Genomic DNA, 25675 nt, shown 5'->3' on the forward strand with positions numbered 1-25675 from the left:
ATTATTCAAATAATCGTTAGCTGCAGCCCTAGTCCCGATGTTACCTAGCATCAGGACCCTGTGCACAGTGACACAAGCAGGATGAGCAACTTTACTAAGTTGACAGCGGAGGAACTTTAATGCTTCCCTTTGGTCCAGGCTGGCAGCAATTCAAGTTTAACAACAGCAACTGAGAACCCCCGCAGGACCCGGATACCATGGGCACCCGTTGGATAGGTGGGAGGATGGGTGCAGGGGTTGGTACAGTAGCTGGCATCCTCTGTCTGCTTTATGTAAGGCCTGTATTACACTGATAGATTATCTGACAGATTTTCTGACCAGTCATTGGTCAGATGGCCATTTACACACACACATCAACTATTGGTCTGATTGGACAGATATTGGTCAGATCTGTTGGTGTAATACAGCCCTAACTGTGCACTGGTGTAATACAGGCCTAACTCCCCCATTCTGTGTGCACTAAGTATATGTATATCGCACAGAATGGCGGAAGGGAGTGACCACTACTGGCATTGAAGTAGTTAATAGGAGAAGAGGGTCTTTACTGCAGGCCTCAGTTCAATGCACAGTTACATAAAGCAGACAGTGGATGTCGGCTAATACCAACCCCTGCTCCCAAATTCCAATATAATCTATAAACCTTGAAATTTGCTTCCTGTCCGTTATGGTGAATTTTTCCAAAAATTAGATATATATTTTTTTTTGCCTGTATGATATATAATTGACATTTTGTTGTAATTGGTAATTATTTGAGATTGGAGTAAAAATTTCTGACTGCTACTGCTGTCCGAGCTCAATTTACATGGATCTAGTAGTCCGGACATGGACATTACCCATAAGATAACAATTTCTTGATGTTCTTCTGTTATTCCGCCTGGAAATATATGACTAAAATCTGGCCTAATCTGGCTAAAAGCAATCCTTAGCTCTGCAGAAAGTCTCAGTGTAGCCCAGGATTAATTGACAGCTGGGTGTTCTCATTCCCTACACAATGTATTGGACACTGTCCTTTGATAAGTGAAAGGTAACAGCCAGTTGTTAATTTATTCATACATTTCCAGGAGGAATTACAGATGCAAAGTTCTAAGAAGAAATACTCCGGAATTGTTATTTCATGAGAGATACAGGTATTTACTAAAATGGATATGACAGGAGAGGCGACCGATAATCTAATTGTTGTGTTCTGCCGCCATTTGTATAGTCTGCATTATGATGACATTCTACAGAGAGCCTGGTATATATCAACTATAGGGTCACTATTTGGCAGCATTATGGGTTATATTGGTGTTTGTATAGCGGTAGCATACGCCTGACCAGATGATTGGGTGTTTCGGTGTTCCCCTTTTATTTTCCTTCTTGTTGTATTGTATTTAGGGAAGTGGGAATGTGCAAATAAAGCAAAATTTGCTGCAGTACACATTGCGCAATGCTTTTTTCCCCATAATATATGAGGGGTGATATTGTATATGGGCTGGTAGGGTTTGTATGCCAGAGCTGCTTGGTGTTCTCACACCCTGCTCTAGCTGGAGAGGAAGATTCAGAAGCGTGGCGCTGTTAGGCACCCTTCCGGTTTGTTGCATTCCAATGCCAGACACGAAACCGCTGCAAGCTGCCTTTTTTGTGTGCGGCATGGGACACGAAAAACCGGTTACGGCATGTTAATTTTCGATATAATACAACCGTATCCGTTCTGAAAGGATGCAGCTGGTTGTGTCATTCAAACGGATGCCTTTTGCTGTGGTTTTGAGATCCCATGCTAGATCTCAAAATGGGACAGCAATAACGCATATGTGAAAGTAGCCTATATCAGAATAAAATGTTTTTCATGCACACAACCATATTTATTTTGCGGTCCGCAAAACATGTATCCGAAAACAAACAGATGACATCCGTGTGACGTCCGTGTTGCATCCGTTTTTAACCAAGCCTGTCCTTGTCCGCAAAACTGACAAAAATAGGACCTGTTCCATTTCCATTTTTTTCCAAGCCCCATTGAAATTAATGGTTCTGTATACGTACCTGTAAAAAAACTAAACGGAAGAAAAATACATGTATTAAATATAAAATCAAAGTGCATGAGCCCTTAGCAGTAGAGCAATGGATGACAGAGTAAAAGGTAATCTTACGTTATTCTTACCAAGCCCTACCCTGCGTGATACTTGTTTTCACACTGAATTCCTTGGTGACAGATGCTCTTGAAGAAAAGGAGCTTGAAGTCAACCTGAACAACAGTGGTGGAAACTTAATCTTTTTTCTCCAATGTAAATTTTGAATAGGTGGACAAACTGGCTCTAGAGCTTGAGCGGAGACGTGACCTTAGCCGCGTTATTGTACACGTGGACATGGACGCGTTTTACGCAGCAGTGGAAATGAGAGACAATCCTGAACTGAAGGACAAACCCATGGCTGTGGGCTCCATGAGCATGCTGGTGAGTCTGAAGCCTTTAGCCCTATAGCCATGTTCCTGCTCGTGCTTCAGCTATGTCTGTATGGAGGGTAATACATCAATTGTATTTATGGTGTTTTTAGTCTTTTCAGATCATTGGTAAAACCATTACAATTCCCCTATTATTTTATAGTGATGATTCAGAGCAGTGGTAGACCATGGTGTATTACAGTTTAATATGGGGCATCCCCTGTCTATATGCTCACAAGACATTGCCCCTGCTCAAGACTATTTTCTTTAGGGGGTTGCAGCCGTCCCTGCGGACCTTACCTGCCGTGTAATACATGGACGGCCTTTCATTATATCGGCGGCCATATCATACTACCTTTTCTCTTTAGCGTCCAGTGTACAACCTATCACCATGATTTATTTACAGTAGGGGTTATTATGATATTTCAGTATTTTTCAATGTCCTCTTAAATGGCCGTACTGAGTGTGCCACCTTTCCCCGTGGGCTTTCTCTGCTATTGCAACACAGTCCCTTTCATTTGAATCGGACAAAATCGAAACAGGGGGAAAAAAGCTGAAAACAATTCAATGATGTCTCTTAAATGTTTTTTGTTTTTTTTTCCAGTCCACCTCCAACTATTTAGCCAGAAGGTTTGGTGTACGGGCGGCTATGCCAGGATTCATTGCAAAGAGGTTGTGTCCAAATTTGCATATTGTCCCTTTGAACTTTGACAAATATCGGGCAGTAAGTAAAGAGGTATGTGAACTCTTGCGGGCTTGTTCCTGCTCTTTCAAAAATCTGATGTTACAAGGCGTGATTGCACAATAGCTGCAGAACCACGTTTTGGAGACCACATGTCTAATTAGGTTTTTATTCCGCCCACTTCCCCCACAGGTTCGAGAAATATTTTCTGAGTATGATCCCAACTTTTTACCTTTGAGCCTTGATGAGGCCTATCTGGATATTACTGATCATTTAGAAGAACGACTGACTTGGCCGGAGGAAAGGAGAAGATTTCTTGTTGGAACTGGAAATTCTGGAAATGTAAACCCTCCAGCAGGTATCAAGTCCTACAATTCTATCTGGTGATACTGACCTGATTGGATGCCTTGCCTGATTTTGTTAGGAATTAGGCTTCTATTACACAAGTAGATCAGGCAGGCGGTTGTTCCTTCCCAGCAATTGCTTGCTTGTCAGCGGAGGAGACCGCTGCTATTACATGTAGCGGTCTCCTCCTCAGTATGGCTAATGCCATCACTCGTCCTCATACTGAATCTCTGTTTGCCAGCAGCAAATTGTTTTGTTGAGTTGCATAGTGTCTTCTTCTAAATCGGGGACACCAAACTGAATGTGGCCTTTTAAATGACTGAAGTGCAGCTTTGGGGTTGGGGTGGGGCAAAATCTTCTGGCGTAGCTGCCTTATTCAGCATCATGGTCATGAGTGCTCCTGTATGATGAGTACTCAACCCAACTCTCTTATGGGGGAGCTGCGGTATCGTTCTCCCAAAGTTGTGTGGTATGTATGTGTAGTGAGGAGCGGCAGAAGAATGATGATGATCCTTGATGGTCTGTATAAGACCCTGCAGAATGAATGGATATGTTAGTGCCACATTCACTAACTTAGGGTCCCATAGGTCAGACCTCCACCGATCAAACATTGGTAGCCTATCCTTAGGAGAAGCCATCAGTGTTATTGTGCTACAGAGTCCCTTTCATGTTTCTTCCATATTTTGCATTCATTAACCATTCCTTAAATGATATGTTTTTTTATCTGTTGATGCGCCTAGATGTGGAGAATAGTACGGCCAAGTGTGAACCAGAAGAAACGCAGTGCACGTCACCGGTACTTTTTGAAGACATTCCTACCTTTTTGCCAGACCAATGTCATGACGGCTCCAGACAAGATACTGAGCGTGAGAATAAAGAACGGACACAGGAAAATGTTTTGGTCTTTGGAACATCAGCAGAGGAAGCAGTAAGGGAAATGAGGTTTCATATAGAACAGAAAACCACCCTGACAGCCAGTGCAGGTAAGGGTTACCGCAGCCATGTTCTGACTTCCGGCCTCGGGACAACTCTAGAACAGTTGCAGCTGATTGTCCTGGTGTCAGACCCCCACCAATTAGATATCGGTAGCCTAACCTGAGGATAGGCCATCAATATTAAAATCCTGGACAACCCCTTAATAGGAAATGTGTCACCAAAAATGTAATCTGCCAGTTTTTATTCTATCGCCTGAACATGATTATGGGGGCGTCCATCTTGCCTGAGCTGTTCTTAACAGCATTTAAAAAGCATTGGGAAAATTGCTTTATGGCAGCCCCATGGTCCATAGACACAATGGACAGTTTTCTAATCATGCTCTGTGACGTGGGGAAAGGTAATTGTACAGGGAAATAATCTGTAAGATGTGACAACCACCTGTTGTGAATGGTGGCTACTGTCTTATCTATACACAGAGGTGATATCATAAAGGCCCTATTACCCTGAGCGAATATCGTACAGAATTGTGTGATGTGAAGTATGAACGATTCAAAGACGAGCGATAAATTGCTTGTTTCTCGTTCCTCGTGATCTTTCAGCATGCTAAAAAATGATCACTCCTCATTAAGAGATCTGTTTGTGTAATATGGAGTCATCTCCTCACTAATGGTCTCATAAATGACTTTTGACCAAGCATCTGTCCCCCATCTTTACATGTAATAACAAAGAATTATATAAAAGCGAACGAGTAACGACCGCAAGTACGAACAATTATCTATGTGAAATTTTCATAGTTAACGAGTCGCTACATCCTTGTTCGTTTATTGTGATCTGTATGACATCTGCTGGTGTAATAGTACCTTTACAGGCAGGATTAAAGTGACAGATAAGCAGATAACTGCAGTAAAGTTATCTGTAAGGACCAAGAAAGTGTTGCCTTTTAGGATTAGTGACCAGTGATTGCCAGTTCGCAGTGTTTGCCAGCGAACACATGCTGGCTGCCATCTTATCTCACAAGTCCGGCGATGCACAGGTAGGCCCTTACCTGTGCCGGGAGCCGGTCTGAAACAAATGCGGTCACTAGGAGCAGGCAGTTGCGAGAACAACCGCCGGGGGCCTTCATCGGGCTGTTCTCGGAACTGCCTTCTCCCGGTGACCGCATTTGTTTCAGACCGGCTCGCGGCACAGGTAAGTGCTTACCTGTGAATCGCTGGACTTGTGAGTTAAGATGGCAGCCCGCATGTGTTCGCTGGCCATCACTGTAAGTGACCAGTGCAAAAACTGCTGGATTTTATGTTTTTTGTTTGAATATAGATAATGATATGGAAAATTTTAAATAACATCTCCAAATATTCTTTTAAAATATCTTAAACATAAACACATGATTTAAACATTAGGTCATGACACATTTCCTTTAAGCCCCTTTAATAAGTACTCTGATGTCTCTACAGCACATCTGAAACCTGGAATTGCCTGTTTTCTCTCCACTGCTGCACTGTGCTTCATGGAGAATATGCAATCATGATCAGGGTTAGGACTGGAATATACTATTAGGTTTTTATTGGTTAATGCCTTTACATAACACAGGGACATAAGTAAGAGCTATGTACATATAGCTATGGGCTGCTGAGATTATGGGTACGGCACACTGGATTGCTGCCGACCATGCACCGTGTGTAGCCTTGGCTCCCTCTGTCGCCCTAAATCTGTCCATGAGCTGAGAAAGTGAGCAGCGACACAAGTGTCTGTCTTATATTACCTGGAAATGAGTGCATGGCATGTTATGTTTTAGTGTCTTAGCCGCTTGCCAACCCATTTCACCACTTACTTAATGAATGGCCTGGCTGCACCTTATAAGCGAATTATTGAAACTGTCATCTTCTAGATTACATTTCCATCGGTTTATTCCCATGTGTATGAGATCTCGTGCAGTACGCTTACTCACTTCAGGCTTCAGTCCTGGCTTTATTTTTTTATCCAATCTACAGTGTACATTATCATATAGATTATCATCTAGATATGAAGACTGTATGTGTGTGTGTGTATGTGTATATATATATATATATATATATATATCCATAAAGAGATTCAGGCAGCACTCCCTTCAGTGCAAATATAATGATGCAGGTGCACGCGGTGGTCCCTCGATATGGGACAAATTCAGTAGAAAAGGAAAGTCCGCAGCACTCCTTTAAGTGAAAAAGTGAAATTTATTCACACATGTCAGACATGTGTGAATAAATTTCACTTTTTCACTTAAAGGAGTGCTGCGGACTTTCCTTTTCTCCTATATATATATATATATATATATATATATATATATATATAATAATTTTTTTGGGATGACTATGCAAATGGTGGCAAACGCTGGCCAATAGAAAGTCGATCTTTGTTGTTACCCTAAGGCTGCTTTCACTCTAGCGTTTTTTTGGCGGATCTATCATGGATCTGCAAAAACGCTTACAATAATGCAACCGCATGTATCCGTCATAAATGGATCTGGTTGTATTATGTCTTCTATTGCCGGATGACGGATCCGACTTGAACACCATTAAAAGTCAATGGGGGACGGATCCGTTTTCTATTGTGCCAGATTGTGTTAGAAAAAATGGATCCGTCCTGGCACACAATGTAGGTCAATGGGGACGTATCTAGGCATTTTTTTGGTTCAGCTGGTGAGCAGGTCCAGTGGGACCTGACATTCATCAGGTGCATCTGCCCTTCCTCTCCCATGGATGATTGACAGCTTTCTTTCTCTATACAATGTATAGGGAGAAAGCTGTCTATCAGTGTTGGGTTAGAAGAGACGGCTGAAGCTCATGAATATGAAACAAAACCTAAAAGTTTGGGTCTCTTTCACCTCAAATAGAGCATAATAAATCTGCTGACAGATTTACTTTGAAGGAGTTGTCGGGTTTCAGAGGAGACTTAACAACTGTCACGCTCGTTTGTGGGAGAAAAACACCACACCGAGCATAGGAGGGAAAGGATACCGGAATAAGGCCTGGAAACTAGGGAAGGAAGATGGACACCTCCTAGAGAAAACCCTAAGGCCTCTTTCACACGGGCGTCATGTTTTTTGCCCGGATAAGAGGCGGGTGCGTTGCGGGAAAATGCGCGATTTTTCTGCGCGAGTGCAAAACATTGTCATGCGTTTTGCACTTGCGTGAGAAAAATCGTGCATGTTTGGTACCCAAACCTGAACTTCTTCACAGAAGTTCGGGCTTGGGATTGATGTTCTGAAGATTGTATTATTTTCCCTTATAACATGGTTATAAGGGAAAATAATAGCATTCTGACTACAGAATGCTTTGTATAATAGTGCTGGAAGGGTTAAAAATAATAAAAAAGTTAACTCACCTTCTCCTCTTGTTCGCGCAGATGCCACTCTGTTCTTTAGCTGTGGACTGAATGACCTGAGGTGACGTCAGATCACATGCTCCAATCACATGGTCCATCACCATGGTGATGGAGCATGTGATCTGACGTCATCAAAGGTCCTTTAGCCCACAGATAAAGAACAGACCGGCATCTGCGCTAACAAGAGGAGAAGGTGAGTTAACTTTTTTATTATTTTTAACCCTTCCAGCACTATTATACTAAGCATTCTGTATTCAGAATGCTATTATTTTCCCTTATAACCATGTTATAAGGGAAAATAATACAGTGAATAGACTGTCACCTAGAACCCATGCGTGAAAATCGCACCGCATCCGCACTTGCTTGCGGATGCATGCGATTTTCACGCAACCCCATTCATTTCTATAGGGCCTGCGTTACGTGAAAAACGCACAAAGAGGAGCATGCTGCGATTTTCACGCAACGCACAAGTGATGCGTGAAAATCACCGCTCGTGTGCACAGTCTCATAGAAATGAATGGGTCAGGATTCAGTGCGGGTGCAATGCGTTCACCGCACGCATCGCACCCGCACGGAAAACTCGCCCGTGTGAAAGGGGCCTATCTCCAGTCCTGACAGACTACTAGTAATTGAGGGTAGCGCCTCTTTTAGACTGAGCAACGCCCATCTGCCTGGGGCTTCTGAGCAAAGTACAAATGTTGCTGGGTCCTACACTGCCCTGAAAATGTAGACTTGGGTAAGTCCAAGAGAGGCGGTATATTAGTGTTAGGTACCCGTCTGCGGAAGCCACCTTGACGCCTGGTAGATGGGCCTGACACAAGTTTGATCAAAATGTGCGCAAAGAACTTCCATTTTTCCATTTATAGTAGGTATAATACCACTTTCATTTAGAATGATCCCCATTTCTCAGCTTTATTGTTTGTATGTGTAAAGTTGTGCAGCCATTATTATTGTTTTGTATGAACAGGCCCCAAAGGTAGGCAAGTTCATACACCGGATACCTAGAATCCTATCTTACCCTATAGGACCCTGGAACTAATGTCAGGACTGAGTCTACCTGTTCCTCCAAAGGGAAGAACGAACAGGCGTCTCCCACAGGCCTAATGACAAACAGGGAAAGACAACACACATATATAAAAGGAAACGCTTATCTTCAATGAAGCTTTGGTAGCACCAGGAACTTAGCCGAGAACCAAGCACAAGCTAACCACAAGTCAAACAGAAGCTATAAACCGCATAGGATAGTGGGAGAAACAACAATAAATAGAGAAGGTTAAATGACCACAATAGCCACACCTGGGGAAAGAAGGTGTAGCAAGCACCAGAAACAACACAGACGTCATTTGATCCAAAAGGAAAACATGTCAGATCAAACCACGTGTTGCCAGTCTCACAGATCTCCTGCCACCTGTCGCGGGAATGTCCGTATGTCTCGGTACGTCCGTGACAACACCACCTGTGGTCCATCTAAAGAAAGAATAGATCTTTAGTTACTTGACCGCTCCCATGCTGCTGCCCTGGTTCTTTCAGTAGGGCTCTGTTTACCCAACTGCAGCTCTGACATCATGTGGACAGCATGTGACTGCTGCAGCCAGTCACTGGCCTCAGCAGTGCACCAAAGAGGCCAGTGATTGGCTGCAATGGTCACATGTTGACAACATGATGTCAGAGCTGCAGTTGGGTAAACAGAGCCCTGCTGGGAAAACCTAAGCAGTGGTGAAGGATCTGTTGGGTAAGTAATGATCTTCCACAAGTGTTGTCACGTTTCACCCTGAAAGAGGACAACCCCTTTAAAGGGGTACTCTGGAAATTAATAAAATGAAAATACTTAAATATGACTTTTTTTAAATAAATATATTCCCAAATACCTTTCATTAGTTATAATGTCTTGTTTTGTCTAGGGAGCAATCTTCAGGAGAAATAAAATGGCCGTCATCCTATTAATACACACAAAACCTGTCCTAATCACACAGGAGGACAAGTAGCTTCACAACTCTGAGCTAAAGAGCTACCTCATCCTCTTATGATCCTGAATACAGCTGTTAAGATCTTTAGCTGAATCTCTGTGGTAACGGAGTCCATTAGGAGACATGAAGTACACAGAGGACGTACAGGACAGACTGTGGTAATGGAGACTGCACACAAGTGCTGCTGCTCATTACCCCCCACCTCCTCTCTGTACTTCGTCTCCTCGTGAACTCCATTCCTACAGAGATTCAGCTGAAGATCTTTTCAGCTGTATTCAGGGTCATAATCCAGGACAAACAGAGCAGAGAGGAGGCTGAGGCAGCTCTTTACCTCAGTGTTGTGAAGTTACTTGTTCTGCTGTGTGATTAGGACAGGTTTTGTGTCATGATTTTAGCTCCGTTTTTATTTACATTCATAAATCAATATGCATTAAAAAATCAGTGGTGGCTTATAAAACGCTCATGTGTCCTCTGTCTTAAATGCTTCCTGAGCCAGCCATTAAAACATTAAGGCGGTCATTTACTGTCAGATATACGCCAGCTTTCTGGCGTGTTTCTGTCGCAGATTTCGGCGCAAAGGTTATTTGCACTGCAATCTGTGACTTTTCACCCTTCGGGCCATGTGTAAAAAAGGGAGCATGGCGTGGAAGGGAACGGGCCAGGAGGCCGGTCTTATTCATCATTTTCTACGCCTGGTTTAGGTGTATAAAATGGTCTAAATTTAGGCAAGGAAGCTGTTTTAGGCTACTTTCACATCTGCATTTTTTCTGGATCCGTCATGGATCAGCAAAAACGCTTCCGTCGTGATAATACAACCGTCTGCATCTATTATGAACGGATCCGGTTGTATTATCTTTAACATAGCCAAGACAGATCCGTCTTGAAAACTATTGTAAGTCAATGGAGGACGGATCCGTTTTCTTTTCTGGCGAAGAAAACTGATCCGTCATCATTGACTTACATTGTGAGTCATGACGGATCCGTCTTGCTCCTCATCCCAGGACGCACTCTGAAACACTTTTGTGTGCGTCATGGGAACGCAATGAAACGTAACGGAATGCATTCTGGTGCATTCCGTTCAGTTCAGTTTTGTCCCTATTGACAATGAATGAGGACAAAACTGAAGCGTTTTCCTCCGCTTTTGAGACCCTATAACGGATCTCAATAGCGGAAAGGGAAACCGGTAGTGTGAAAGTAGCCTGACATTTAGATCGTCGGTGTGCCGAAGTTATGTAGAGGCCGGCACCTCTACGTAACTTCGGCGGATCCACCGCCAGCGCAGGGGTTACTAATGCTGGCATCTAAAACACTGGTCTTAATAAATGACCCCCTGAGCCTCTACTGGACTCGTAGGAGCAATAAAACCAAACAAAACCGCCAACAGTTGTGTTTGTTAATTAGCAAGTACACCACATCAGAAAAACACTGGAAACCAGTGTCACTGTTTTTGCCTATTGGGAAAGAGTATGACCATATTAAGTATGGTATATAAAGAAAGGCCTTTGGCAACAAATCCTACAGCTAAACCTACAAAAATTGCCAGTCCGCATAATTATCATCAAAAATACTTTATTAAACAATACAAGGAAATAATTAGAGAGGTTTAAAAACAGCAGCGCAGGTAGGGGTCCGCAAAACACGAACATTGGTGATGTGCGTTCCGCATTTTGCGGTCCGCACATCACCGGCATTTAATAGAAAATGCCTGATCTTGTCCGCAATTGCGGACAAGAATAGCACATGTTCTATTTTTTTTCAGGACCGGAATTGCGGACCCGGAAGTGCGGATCCGCAATTCTGGAATTGGGCAGCACATTGTGCGGCTCCATAGAAATTAATGGGTCCGCAATTCCGCTCTGCAAAATGCAGAACAGAATTGCGGATGGACCCGAAGATGACGACATGACTGGAGGGGACCACGTGGGCAATAAAGTATATCGGTAAATTATGGACGGAGACGCACTATGGGTAACTGTACAGTTTTTTTCACTGTTACTGTAGCCGGTACTTGCACTTTACTTCTGGCGTTTTGAGAATTCATGTCGCCATCTTGCCTGCACTGCTGTTTTTGAACCTTTCTAATGATATTTCCTTGTATTGTTTAATGAAGCGTTTTTGATGCTAATTATGCGGACTGGCAATTTTTGTAGGTTTAAGTGGACTCGTAGGAGATGACGGTCGTTCCTAATGGCTTTGTGTTTTCAGGCATTGCTCCAAACATGATGTTGGCCAAAGTTTGCAGTGACAAGAACAAGCCTAATGGACAGTATAGAATTCCACATGACAGACAGGCGGTAATGGACTTCATCAAAGACTTGCCTATCAGGAAGGTAAAATGCAGCTTATTAGCCACCCTGTAAGATATTCATAGGGGAATGGATAGTAGAGAAATGGCGGAGCTGCTCGATTCTGTGGCACCAGAAGATCGTGGAGACCATTTTATTGTACAAACATTGTGAGGGTCGTGCCTCTTTCTGGAGCAGATTGCGGCGCAAAGGTTATTTAAAAGTGGACGTCTCCTTTATCATTTTCTATACCTGTTTTAGGCGTAGAAAATGGTCTAAATGTAAGACGGCTCGGAAGCCGTGCTGCATCTAGACTGGCACTGGATGCACCAAAGTTACGGAGAGGCCTGCGCCTCTTCATAACCTTGGCGGATCCTCGCCAGGTATAAAGGTTCTGAAGACCGGCGTCTAAAAAAAAATCCCCTCCCCCCCCCCCCTTTTTTTTTTTTTTTTTAGTCACGTTTTTCATAAAAAAAAATGTTTCTCCATCAAAAAGGAACCAAACTCACGGAAATGTATGCCCATCTGTTTAAATGTATACTTTAAAATACAGACGTATCTCTGAAATTGCAGTTGCACAGTCTACCGTGCCTTTGTGTTCAACAAATGATTATTTTTATTTATTTTTTGTTAGCATTGAAGTCTATTTAACACACCTGGCCTTCCGTTTGGATCCGTTTTTTGGGTATCTGTTTAACAGATCTGCTAAGCCAGGCATCCTCAAACTGCGGCCCTCCAGCTGTTGCAAAACTACAACTCCCAGCATGCCCAAACAGCCTACAGGTATCAGACTACAGCAGGGCATTGTGGGAGTTGTAGTTTTACAACAGCTGGAGGGCCACAGTTTGAGGATGCCTGTGCTAAGCAGATGACAAAAAGAGATGCCAGCCTAAAGGGCATCTGTCAGCAGATTCGTTCCTATGATACTGCATGTGCGCTGGGGTTAACTTTATACACCAAAAAGAAGGGGGCAAAGGGAATTAAAACTTAACTTTTTACTCGTGCTACAATAAAAATCATGCTACACCGCATAGACATACAAATCGCAGTCATGTAAATAATCACCTAAGGCTGCTTTCACACTTGCAGCAGAGTGATCCGGCAAGCGGTTCTGTCGCCAGAACTGCCTGCTGGATCCGGCAAAACGTATGCCAACTGGTGGCATTAGTAAGACTGATCAGGATCCTGATCAGTCTGAAAAATGCCTGATCAGTCAGAAAAATGCATTGCAATACCGGATCCGTCTTTCTGGTGACATCCGGAAAAACGGATCTGGCATTTATTTATTTTTTTTCACCTTTTTTTTGGTCTGCGCATGCACAGACCGTAAGGACTGATCCGGCATTCCGGTATTTTGAATGCCAGATCCGGCATTAATACATTCCTTTGGAAAAAAATGCCGGATCCGGCATTTAGGCAAATGTTCAGTTTTTTTGGCCGGAGATAAAACCGTAGCATGCTGCGGTTTTATCTTTTGCCTGATCAGTCAAAAAGACTGAACTGAAGACATCCTGATGCATCCTGGACGGATTGCTCTTCATTCAGAATGCATTGGGATATGCCTGATAAGTTCTTTTCCGGTATAGAGCCCCTAGGACGGAACTCTATGCCGGAATAGAAAAGCGCTAGTGTGAAAGTACCCAAATCAAACAAAAAATGCAAGAGAGATGCAAGAAAAATGAGCGCTCAGTCATGCAATCCCTACCCACTGGCAGGCTAGTTGTTATACTGTATACTTGTAGCCCCCTTTCACTGCAGGGCTACAAGGGCTTTCACTTGTTACCTACCATGTGGCTCTACTGAACCATCGGATTATTGTGGGATCATTTTTCCCATTTATCCCCATAAGTTTTGTTTGTATCTTTTTCCGTATTTTTGGGCCCCATTTTTTGTTTGATGTACTCAGCAGTTTGGTGTATTCAGCGTACACAGCATATTTTTGCACTCTGCATATATTTGTGTATCCAGCATTTTTGTGTATTTAGCATATCATGTACTTGGCATATCCTGAGATTGTCCGTTTCCCCTGAAGAGTTTTCCAAACGAAATGTGGCACGTCGGGAACTTTCATTTACGGTACATTAGGTATTTTGCCCGGGTTTAGGGACAGGTATCCGGACTGGGTTGCCCCTTTCGGGGCGAGTGCTCAGTATAGATAGGTAGGGCACTTCTAGTCCCCTCCCCTTATTGCAGGGTGATATAGGGCTAGTTGTTCCTGTTGCCATCTTGCTTGCCTGTTTTAGAATATCTGAACCGCCCAGCTGTATACAGACAACGTACCCAAGTGAGCACACCAGGGCCCCACTATATTTGTTGGGGTTTGTGAATGATCCACATCTCCCTATGGACCTACTACGTCTGGACTGGTGAGATTGTTCCCTTTTTCACCCTTCCATTGTTTTCTATGGGCCCGCTAATACTGTGTAGTGTGCTATAATCTGTTACAGTTTAGGGGATTATGTACATAACTGTGATTTGTATGTCTATGTGGTGTAGCATGAGTAAAAGTTAAGTTTTCATTCCCTTTGCCCCCTTCTTTTTGGGGTTTCTTTTTGATTCGGGAGTACATTGGAGAGACACTATTGGTCTCCCTCTTATTTACTGATCATGCTGGTTGACTTTATAGCAGCACAACTGGCTTTTTGTAGATGGCGTCCAAAACCGGAGATTTCCTGGCACCATGGAAGCCTCTGTATTAACGATTTATCGGAGGTTCACTTTGTTTTATTTCTTCATATGCTGAAAAAGACCCCAATGCCCGGTCATCCACATTCTGTCATTCACTTGGAAATTCAACTTCCTAACATCCCTATGTATCTTCACGTATATTGGAAGGTAGATCATGTGATTGGGCAGATTGTCATAATGCATTGTACATTTTTCTGACCACCGGTCATCCTGTGTTCCTGGCGCACATAGTGATGAAATAGTAATAAAACCAAAACTATTCTTCATGCCTGGTAAGAAAACACAGCAGACTGTAACAAAATCAGCTCTTGGAAGGTATTGTGCCCGTCAGAAGTATCGGTTGTGCTACACCCTGTGTAATGCTGCCAGCTCTCCGACAATTGTGTTTATTGCTGCAGGTTCCAGGCATAGGGAAAGTCACGGAGAAAATGTTACGAGCACTTGGAATTACCACATGTACTGACCTTTACCAGCAGAGGGCGCTGCTTTCACTGCTGTTCTCTGATACATCCTGGCATAACTTTCTACATATTTCCCTGGGCCTCGGATCAACGCGTATAGAAAGGTGAGTCCATGTTCGCGTGCATTCATTTTCTACATTACAGCGATATTCTATCTTGGAGACATAAATGACAGCTTGTAATATAAGGCTACTTTCACACTCGCGTTTGGTGCGGATCCATCATGGATCTGCACAGACGGATCCGTTCAGATAGAACAAACGTCTGCATCCATTTAGAACAAATCCGTTTCTATTATCCTTAACGTAGACATGACGTATCCATCTTGAACACGATTGAAAGTCAATGGGGGACGGATCCGTTTTCTATTGTGCCAGATTGTGTCATAATAAACTGATCCGTCCCCATTGACTTACATTGTGTGTCAGAACGGACCCGTTTGGCTCAGTTTCGTCAGACTGACACCAAAACACTGCAAACAGCATTTTGGTGTCTGCTTCCAAAGCGGAATGGAGACTGAACTGATGCATTCTGAGCGGATCCTTTTCCTATCAGAATGCATTAGGGAAAAACTGATCCGTTTGTAACAGCACTACAAACGGAAAGCCAAAACGCGAGGGTGAAAGTAGCCTAATGCTATTATTATATTCTCAGTTAGCAGCAGAAGCAGTCAGATATGCATCATGGCGGTCGGACAGCCTCGGCAGTAGACACAGTTTATTTCCACACATTGTTGTTTTTATAATGCCAACATATTCTGCAGCGCTGTGCAGAGATTGCCATCACTCATATTGGTACCCATTGGAGCTCACCATCTAAATTCTAAATTAGCCCAGCAATATGTGTGGAAACTGGAGTATGCGGAGAAAACACATGCAAGTGGGGACAAACTGCAGATGTTGCCCTTGGTCAGAATCAATGGCGTATAATCGCTGCCAATATGAAACCCTTAAGGTACCTCAATGGAGCAGACAATTGTCAGGAAGGAAGCACATTCCTTTCCGGGAATAGACTGCTTATCATTGCATTGCATTTACATGTAGCGATCCCCTCCACAGTATGGGGAGGAGCGATCACTAATGCCATCGCTTGTCCTCATACAGAATCATTGTTTGCAGATCATACTGTCTAAACGGCATCTGCTGCTGGCAAACGGCGAATAGAGAGCGAGCACTGCTCATGTTCGGACACCTCTCTATTGATTCTCAGCTTGTATCCACTGGCCAGCACCCTGTGGATGTGCCATAAATGTCAGAGTTGGGAATACCCCATTAAGGAGGTGAGATGTCTGACTGTCAGTGTATGCCATCTGCTTATAACCACCTGTAGACTCCTTCTTGATATCATCCTAAGAGTCCTTAAAGGGGTATTCCCATCACAGACAATGGGGGCATATCACTAGGATATGCCCCCATTGTCTGAACGGGAGCGCGGCCCCTGCTCCCATTCATTTCTGTGGGGCAGATGGAAATAGCCGAGCCAGCGCTTAGCTATCTTCGGAGGCCCTATAGAAATGAATGGAGGGCGGCTGCGCATGCACAGTGCGCCTTCCGTTCATTTTCCTGCTCAGTTCTCGTTGTAGGTGCAGGTCCCAGAGGTGGGACCCGCACCTATCAGACAGTGGGGGCATATCCTAGCGATATGCCCCCATTGTCTGAGATGGCAAAACCCCTTTAAGTGAATGCCCATCCTGAAACAAGATTTAAAATTTGTTTTGGTAATCTAAATAAGTAAAAAAATTCTCTGCTGATGAGCTACTACATATATTGGATTGGAGCTCCATTGTTCTGATGCACAGCTCCAAATTCCCTTCAGAGACATTTATAAGCTTCCTGCCTCCACCACTAGATGGCGCTTACTGCATACTGTTATACATTTATATCAACAATAAGAAAGTGTACCATAGAGCTCCTGGCTGTAGGTTTGACTTGAGTTTTGAAGCACTGTATCAGAGAACCCCTCTTAGACCAGATCAGTGTGGTCCGGCAACAATAGTATGTGTGTTGGCCACATTTTCCCGATCATTAACAAGTCATCTGACTCAAACTCACAGTATCATTATAGTTTATGATGCTATCAGTTCCTCTCTGACTGCTGGTCTGCTGCAAAGTGCCAGTGGACTGGCCTTTGAAACAGAAGATTCATACTCACCTGCTCCCCGCCGCTCCGGTCCCCGGCACTGCCTCTGCTGTGTCCACATTCCAGTCCCTGGCTTGTTTTCTTTCAGCTGTGCATGGACATGGTCACATGATCTGCTTCGGCCAATGACAAGCTTCCGCAGTGATGAACTGGAAGGTGGACACAGCGGAGGCACGATGAACTGGTATCTTCTGTTTACAGAGGCAGGCTGAGCTGTACAATTATACATGTACTTACTGTCTATTTGTATCATGCATTGCTGACTTTTTGTTCTCTTGCTTTGTCAGAGATGGAGAAAGAAAAAGCATGAGCACAGAAAGGTATGTTTTCTATATGACTCATGTTAAAGGGATTGTCCAGGATAGGCAACGGTTGTAATTGGTCAAACCATACGCAGTATTGAGACAAGTGACACCTTTAGGCCCCTTGCAATGTGTTTTGCACGCGCGTGATAAAAAACTGACTGTGGTACCCAGACCTTAACTTCTTCACAGAAGTTCAGGTTTGGGATCGGTGTTCTGTAGATTGTAGTATTTCCCCTTATAACATGCTTATAAGGGAAAATAATAGCATTCTGAATACAGAATGCATAGTACAATAGCGCTGGAGGGGTTAAAAAATATATAATTTAACTCACCTTAATCCACTTGTTCGCGCAGCCGGCATCAAAGGTCCTATTGCTCACAGATGAAGACAGAAGGAGATGCCGGCTGCGCGAACAAGTGGATTAAGGTGAGTTAAATTATATTTTTTTTAACCCCTCCAGCCCTATTGTACTATGCATTCTGTATTCAGAATGCTATTATTTTCCCTTATAACCATGTTATAAGGGAAAATAATAATGATCGGGACCCCATCCCTATCGTCTCCTAGCAACCGTGCGTGAAAATCGCACACCGCATCCGCACTTACTTGCGGATGCTTACGATTTTCACGCAACCCCATTCATTTCTATGGGGCCTGCGTTACGTGAAAAACACACAAAGAGGAGCATGCTGCGATTTTCACACAACGCACAAGTGATGCGTAAAAATCACCGCTCGTGTGCACAACCCCATAGAAATGAATGGGTCCGGATTCAGTGCGGGTGCAATGCGTTCACCTCACACATCGCACCCGTGCGGAATACTCGCAGTGTGAAAGGGCCCAAGAGTTTCTTTGCCATTTCTGACAAATATATTTACGAAACACACTCTTTATTCTTATTGTTTTTTATTTTCTGATATTATTTTATCTCCTTTATGTGAATATATGGCCGCTATCTTGCCTGAGCAGCCCCGAACAGCAGCTGCAGAGAGTTGCAGGTGCCTGGACATAAGAGAACTGTGCGTGCTCAGTGCCCAGTGTGAAAACCAATTGCAGGAATCTTTTTTTTTTTTTTTTTTACTATAGATAGACCATTTTTACACGGTCAGTATTTTCCATTAGTATTTGTAAGCCAAAACCAAGAGTAGGTTCTCAGAAGAGATGTCACTCTTTCCATTGTATTTTTTCTATGTAGGTTTCACCACTGGTTTTGGCTTACAAATACTCATGGAAAATACTGATCAAAGTGGCCGTAATGATATGGAAATGGGAAGAAACTTGATTTAAACTTTGTCATTTTGGATTCAGGGGTTACCCAAGACCATAACAGACCTCACAGAGTGGCTGACCCACGCGGTGACCATACTTACCACTCGGTTCCACCTCCATTACTCCACGGCCGGCTCTTCATCTTCTTGCTGCGTTGAAACCATCATCCTGTTGACATGGGTCTGCTATAGTCTTGGTTAACCCCTTTAGGTTTTTCTTCATAGAACAAATCATATCAGTTTCTGAAAATGAACTGGTCACTATAAGGGGAAGTCTTTCTTACTAGATAGGGGAGAGGGGGAATGCAGCTGCAGGCTTTCTTCTTGAATCTTTGTGATAGGGAGAGCAGTCTGGAGGCACATAGCACAGGTCTTCCATCATATCAGAGTAATCCCACCCAATGAGCAGGTGTGGATAGAGGAAATGTGCATTAACAGTAACCTTTTGAAAACTCCAAAATATTATTCATAGATGTTCATGTGGAGCACTGGCTATTTTTTTTATATCTTGTATAAATTAATCTTATGATAATAAGTGACCTTCTTTACTGTGATCAACTTCAGGACCTTCAGTGAAATGAGCTCCGCTGAGGAACAGTATGAGCTGTGTCAGCAGCTGTGCAAGGATCTGGCAGAAGACCTTCATAAGGAAGGATTAAAGGTTTGTGAAACTTTAAGACAATTTCCTAAAGCCTTGGTTCTCCTACATTGAATCTTTGTCTCCTATATTGTAACCATTTTCTATCTACGATATGTTTGTGGGAAGCCTGGTGAATGTCTTTCTATGTACTATTATCTAAATAATCTGGCTCCTATCTTTTCATCTATGTTAGGCCTCATGCACACGACCGTTGTTTTATTCTGTGTCCGTTTTTTGTGATTTTCTGCGGACCCATTGATTCTCAATGGGTCCGTTGAAAACTCGGCTAATGCACCGTTTGCCATCCGCGTCCGTGATCCGTGATTTCAGTCCGTCAAAAAAATATAACCTGTCCTATTTTTTTTGCGGAAAATGGTTTGCGGACCCATTCAAGTCAATGGGACCTCTAAAAAACGCAGAGGCACACAAGATTGTCATCCGCATCCGTTTGTTTCCTATCATTTGCATGGCAAACCTGTCTTAGACTTTTTTTTTTACTTTCCTTTATGTCTGGTGGTCCTCCAAAAATAAAGGAAGACACACGGAAACGGAACAACGGAACCCCATTTTGCGGAACGGAACACAACAACGGTCGTGTGCACGAGGCCTTAGTCCAAAATGTCATGTGTGAAAACTCGAGAGTTCCTTACACTCCCTTTTCTTACTAGTTAAGGCCCTATTAGACTGAGTGATTTGTCAGGCCAGTTATCAGGAACAAGTGTTCATAGGAACGCTCATTCCCAATAAATGGCCTGTGTTAATCATGCTGCCGATCATTCGATAAATCAACAGTTGTTTTTCATCCGATTGACCTCTTTCGTCAGAATAAGAGATGCACAATTATGAGCAGCACATCTTCCTGTGTAAACAGGTATATAGTGCCGATAATCATTACAACTATATGGGTGAAGAGCGACTGCAGTAGCAATCGTTCCTCCCGGCAGTAGCAATCGTTCCTCCCGGCAGTAGCAATCGTTCCTCCCGGCAGTAGCAATCGTTCCTCCCGGCAATAGCAATCGTTTCTCAGCCTGTGCAACGCACCGATTCAAACGAGCGCTGATTAACACTTTTAGGCCTTATGCACACGGCCGTTGTGCGGCCGTTCCGTGCATTAGGGACCGCAATTTGCGATCCCCAATGCACGGCAACATCTGTGCAGCGGCCGGGACGGATCAAGACCCATTCATCTTGAACATGTTCTATTTTTTGGCGGTGCAGAGGCACAGACTGAAACACCACGGAAGCCATCTATGATGACTGCATAGCTGAGACAGGAGATTGTGCATACAATAATTGTTCCTTGGATGCTTCACTAGGTGCAGCTTTATGGGAGAGGTCATCACGAAAGCCAGTGTTTGAGGCACAAATATAACTATTTGCTAGATTTAAAAAAAAAAATTGAATATTTTCCCATGTGGTTAAAGACTATGTACACCTTTTGGGGGGAATTTTTTTTTATTATTGCATTTTACTCATTTTTAGCTAAAAATTATTTTTTAAATTGGTCTTTATTACTTTTTTTTTTTCTGTACAGGGCTGAGATGCTCTAATCTGAATTATCTCTGTGGTCCGTCACCCAGCTAATCTGACGGGCTCCTTCTCTCTGCTCCCTGACATTATAAACACTCATTATCGCTCAGTAAGAAAGTAAAAAGTAGGATTCACACCGCTAGACAAACAGTTAACTTAACAGAACTTAATATTTTTTAATGAAGACCAATTGAAAAATTATTTTTAGCCCAAAATGAGTAATTGATGCAACCATACATTTTTATTTGCCTCCGAAGGTGTACATAGCCTTTAAGGCCATAAGACCTGACAAACCAAAACTTTGCCCTTTATGACCCTCCAAAAATTCAGTTTGGCAAAACATTACTAAAACACACCATCCCAACCATAAAGCATGGTCGTGGCATCATTATGCTGTGAGAAAGGAATCTATTCATAATGAGTGCTCTGAGTTGTTTATTAGCTTCATTCATTTCAGCACTGGGCAGAGGAGACTTGAATTACCTCGGCCCTTTACTTTCTCCCTTCTGGTGTCATCTGCAGAGAGACATGGCTACTAATGTCCTGTGATTTTAGCAGCCTCAGCACTGGATCAAGTAGATAGCCTCTGTTCTGTGAGAGTAGTGTGACTTCAGGAGCATGCTAACAGAGGAAGAGGAAAGGCAAGAGCAATGTGAGCTGTCAGGCCTGCCCAGCTGAGCTGTATCTGTATCATGGCAGATAATTCTAACTTTCTATCAGTGAATTAGAAGCAAATGGAGGTCTTGTGCACAAACCGCAAAGGTTCAAGCAAGAGGTTTCACAAAGGTTCTGATCTAATAGCTCTGGTGGTATGTTTTAAGGCTTCAGAGGAGCAGTATGGGTGATTTTCTTTAGGGTACACACATTGCTGCACAACATCGATACATGACAAACTCCTATCTCAATGTAGCTGTGTTGCTCAGCTTGGAGGCATCAGCAGAAGGGTTTGAGGTTTGTGTTACAGGGATGCTGCATTGATGTGCCCAACATTAGCAACCAGTAATGAGGCAGACATGAATTGCTCTACAATGACCCTCGAAATCTCTAATGACAGACTGTCCGACTTACTGACTGTAATATTCAATTCTGACTGCCAGCTTGTCCCTGGGGTTCCCTGTATGAAGTCAATGCTAGGTTACTCATATACAGAATAAAGTGTCTGTCTATCTCAGTTGCTTGCTTAAACAGGCAATCAATGCATCTGCAGCTCAGTCTGGCTGACTAACTCGGTTATGTATAGTTAACTGCGTGTCTCAGACCCCTGCTTGTTTTGTCACGGCGTGATTTATCATGGGCCAACAGCATAATTGCCAAGAGATGGAAGGAGATGAAAACTGGACATTTTTTACTTTTTCATCACATTATACGCTTCTCATTTCTAGGGGTTATGACCGCCTCTGCAGCACAGATATGAGGTGGCTGGGACGGGAGCTGTTGCGCATGTGCGCTCCCATGGTCCTGCCCACCATAGAGGTTGGTGCTTTTTCCTATAGTGTGCAAGCACGACCACCGCTGCTGGATTTATCTCTAGCAAGACATGGCACATGATTTATTATTTCTGTATAAAGGTGTTTACAAAAGACCAGGAGACATTCATTATGTGCGGAGGTAAAGAGATTTACACATAGAGAAGTGAAATTATGGAAGGCCCTACCCCAAGAGGTAGTAATGGCAGATACGATGTCAGCATGTAGAACAGCGCTAGATGCTTATCTAATAGCAATGGCATTGAGGGTTATAATGGATGATATATAATTGATCTGAGAAAGCTTGTACCTGTGTCTTCTTTTCAACCCGTGTAACCTCTGTTAGCGGACGCTCTGGGAAAAATCTAAGATAAAATACTTCTGCAAGCTGCAGTAGTTCTTCCCACAAAATGCCTGTATTCACACCGGAACCCATTATGGTGAATGGGATCCAGCGGGCGCCAGCAGTGTCCCTCATGTGCTCTATTTGGCAATTCTGGTATTCTGGATATTGCAGCACAGATGTGAACCCAGCCTAAGGCGCTTTCAGTTGCTTTATTGAATAGTTTAGTTGGTTCCTACACCCACCCGATTCCTCCATCCTTTCAAACTGCTATCCTCGTTCCCACACTTGGAGAATATTTCCTAGGTTCTTCTCCGCGATTTTGTTTAGGTCTCCCTTGTCTTTGTGCTTCCTCCTTCAGTTGTTTTATAGATGTCCTTGTCCAGCTATTTCCTGCTTTGCACTTCGAGGCTGAAAAGATTAGATTTTCTAAGCATTTATTAAAGTTAAGTAATAACACTGTGGCATCTGATCGGAGTCGTAAAAGTTCAGTCAATGGGTGGAACTCCCAGCTTCCATTATAGGGGAACTTCCTATCCTGTAGGTGAACTTTCACTCTGCGGCCAAAAGAAACACTAGAGCCTTTAAAGGGTTATAACTGGACTTCTTCCTTTATTATAGGGAAGAACTGTTACATTGAAACTAAAAAATATCAAGTTTGAAGTCAAGACCAGAGCATCAACCGTGTCCTATGCAGTTTCTACAGAGGAGGAAATCTTTTCTGTTGCCAAGGAAATTCTCAAGGCGGAAATGGACTTGGCTTCACCAGAACCTCTGTGGCTCAGATTGATGGGTAATTCAAGACTATGAAGCTCACTTAGAACAGATGTAATAGAGTACATATTAAGAATGAAACCTACTGTCTATAGAGAATACACACATAGTTATACTTGCTGCATGTTTAATAGACTTGTAAACTGAGACTGGAACTGAGACTCCTAAAGATGCAGGTGATATTTCAACAAGTTCCATCTCGCCATTACTAAGGCTAGATGAGATTAATCCCCAATCGGGAAACAGCGAAGCGAGCTGGCGCTTGCTATTTTCGTAGGTCCCATTGTAGTCCACAGGGGCGAGTAAAACAGAATAACAAAGCAAACAATACTGTTTCCGAGATGGGAAAACAGGATTGCTTCTCCGTAGCTCTAAAGCGCTGCAATGGGAGCTACAGAAACTGAGTGCCAGCCCGCTGTGATATTTCCCAGCCAGTTTGTGCTTGGGACTTAGTCTCATCTAGCCTTAACGGCAAGATGGGCAACCTCTTTAATTTATCCTTCTTCCCCGGTTTGTAACGATTGTGTTGACCTTTGCTGTTTGAAATCACAATTTTTTACATTCACGCTTTGCATCTTATGGCTGTAATTGTCTGCGTCGGACACTGGTTCCTTGGGCCCACCTGAGATGCCGCCCCTCTATGCAGAACAGGTAAATCCTTAATTTAAATTTGAATCAACCCATGGTAAGTGATTGTTCTAAATAGGGTAGGCTTTCGGGGCCCATTTTTGTGTCAGGATATGCACCAAACGGAGGATCCTCTGTTACGCCAATGTGTTAATGCAAACCTATTGACTGTTTTTAACTGGTTCAAACAACTAAACAAAGAAAAACAAAAAAGGCTTCACACCACCAAGTAAAAAAAATACTTATTTTATTGGGCAACACACAAAAAAGTTAAAAACATTGGGCCAGATTTATCATTAGCTCAGGTCAGAATAATGGAGTGAAAAAGTCCCAAAAAAAGTCCCAAACGCTAAAACTGCGCACAAATTTGCGACTTTTTTCTGCTCTGCACTATGCACGCCAGTTTTCTGAAAGTGGGCGTGTTTTCTTATGTAAATGAATCTCTAGACAGATTTACTATTGGGACTATTTAAAAAGTTGCAAAAAAGTCTAAATTTCACTCCAGTAAGGACCATGCTTATCTTATGAGACTTTTGAAAAGAACATGCGACTTTTTCATAAAGATGTGCGACTTTTGTAAAGCTGCTTACTGACGGATAAACTGCTACTGTCAAACCACATTTATTACAGTCTTAAAGGGGCGATCATAAATCTGACTTGGCTAAAACTGACTTTAGCCATATGTGAAAGTGGAGTGAGCTGTCAGAGTCATGATAAATCTGGCCCATTGTATACAATAAAGACCTTGTGCAGGACAAAAATGATAGAACCAATGCACAACATGTGCACGCCCAGTCCTACATATGGATAAATGTACAGTAATTGTACAGGTAATTTAATGGTTAATTGTGCTATGCTTTGTCTGCACTGCATATCACTAGACTAGCTTAGTGTTCTTCTCCAGGATTGGTGCACATAATCCCCTAACCTACTCTACGAATCTAGTGGCTTCAAGTGCTATAACAAAATGGCCTCTATGTCTGTCTTCATAAAATCACCAGAACTGAAGAGATCGTAAATCTCCATGACCCCAATGCTGGTAAACACAGAATAGACAAATTGCCGGATTAGATATGCAACTGCTCATCTTTTCACTCTATTAGTAGAAAAAGAACCCTTCCCCCCTCCCCATGTGACAATCGCTTGCCCAAACCGATAAGATGGGCGATAACATGAATAAAAGTCCACGAATCCCTTCCTGGAGTGTCTGGAGGCTGTACAGTAGTGCTGCATTCACATCTGCCTTGTGAACTTTGGCAATTTGTTCCAACAGAACAGTGTGCACCATTGGATCACCATTGCCTATGGGTTCTGGAGGGGAACCATCCGCTTTCCGGCATATATGACGGCTTTCCGTCAGACAAAAAAATGCTGCGTGTAGTATAATGGGATCTGGCTGCTTTCTGGCATATATGTATGTTTTTTGTCCAGCTGAAAGCCGA

General features: G+C 43.1%; 1 protein-coding gene across 2 annotated transcripts in view; it reads left to right on the forward strand.

The window, feature by feature from the left end:
- POLK (DNA polymerase kappa) overlaps positions 1 to 25675 on the forward strand; it is a 90115-nt gene that overhangs the window by 53338 nt on the left and 11102 nt on the right. The window contains exons 4-12 of one of the 2 annotated variants that reach the window (XM_044276085.1): positions 2277 to 2429; positions 3021 to 3152; positions 3291 to 3456; positions 4184 to 4426; positions 11912 to 12036; positions 15078 to 15244; positions 17567 to 17599; positions 19418 to 19514; positions 23454 to 23625. In XM_044276085.1, coding sequence (XP_044132020.1) covers positions 2277 to 2429; positions 3021 to 3152; positions 3291 to 3456; positions 4184 to 4426; positions 11912 to 12036; positions 15078 to 15244; positions 17567 to 17599; positions 19418 to 19514; positions 23454 to 23625 — 1288 coding nt within the window. The remainder of the gene's footprint in view (positions 1 to 2276; positions 2430 to 3020; positions 3153 to 3290; positions 3457 to 4183; positions 4427 to 11911; positions 12037 to 15077; positions 15245 to 17566; positions 17600 to 19417; positions 19515 to 23453; positions 23626 to 25675) is intronic. The other variant, XM_044276087.1, reaches the window with a different exon arrangement.

Source organism: Bufo gargarizans, chromosome 1 (assembly GCF_014858855.1).
Source record: "Bufo gargarizans isolate SCDJY-AF-19 chromosome 1, ASM1485885v1, whole genome shotgun sequence".
In the NCBI taxonomy this organism is placed as follows: domain Eukaryota; kingdom Metazoa; phylum Chordata; class Amphibia; order Anura; family Bufonidae; genus Bufo; species Bufo gargarizans.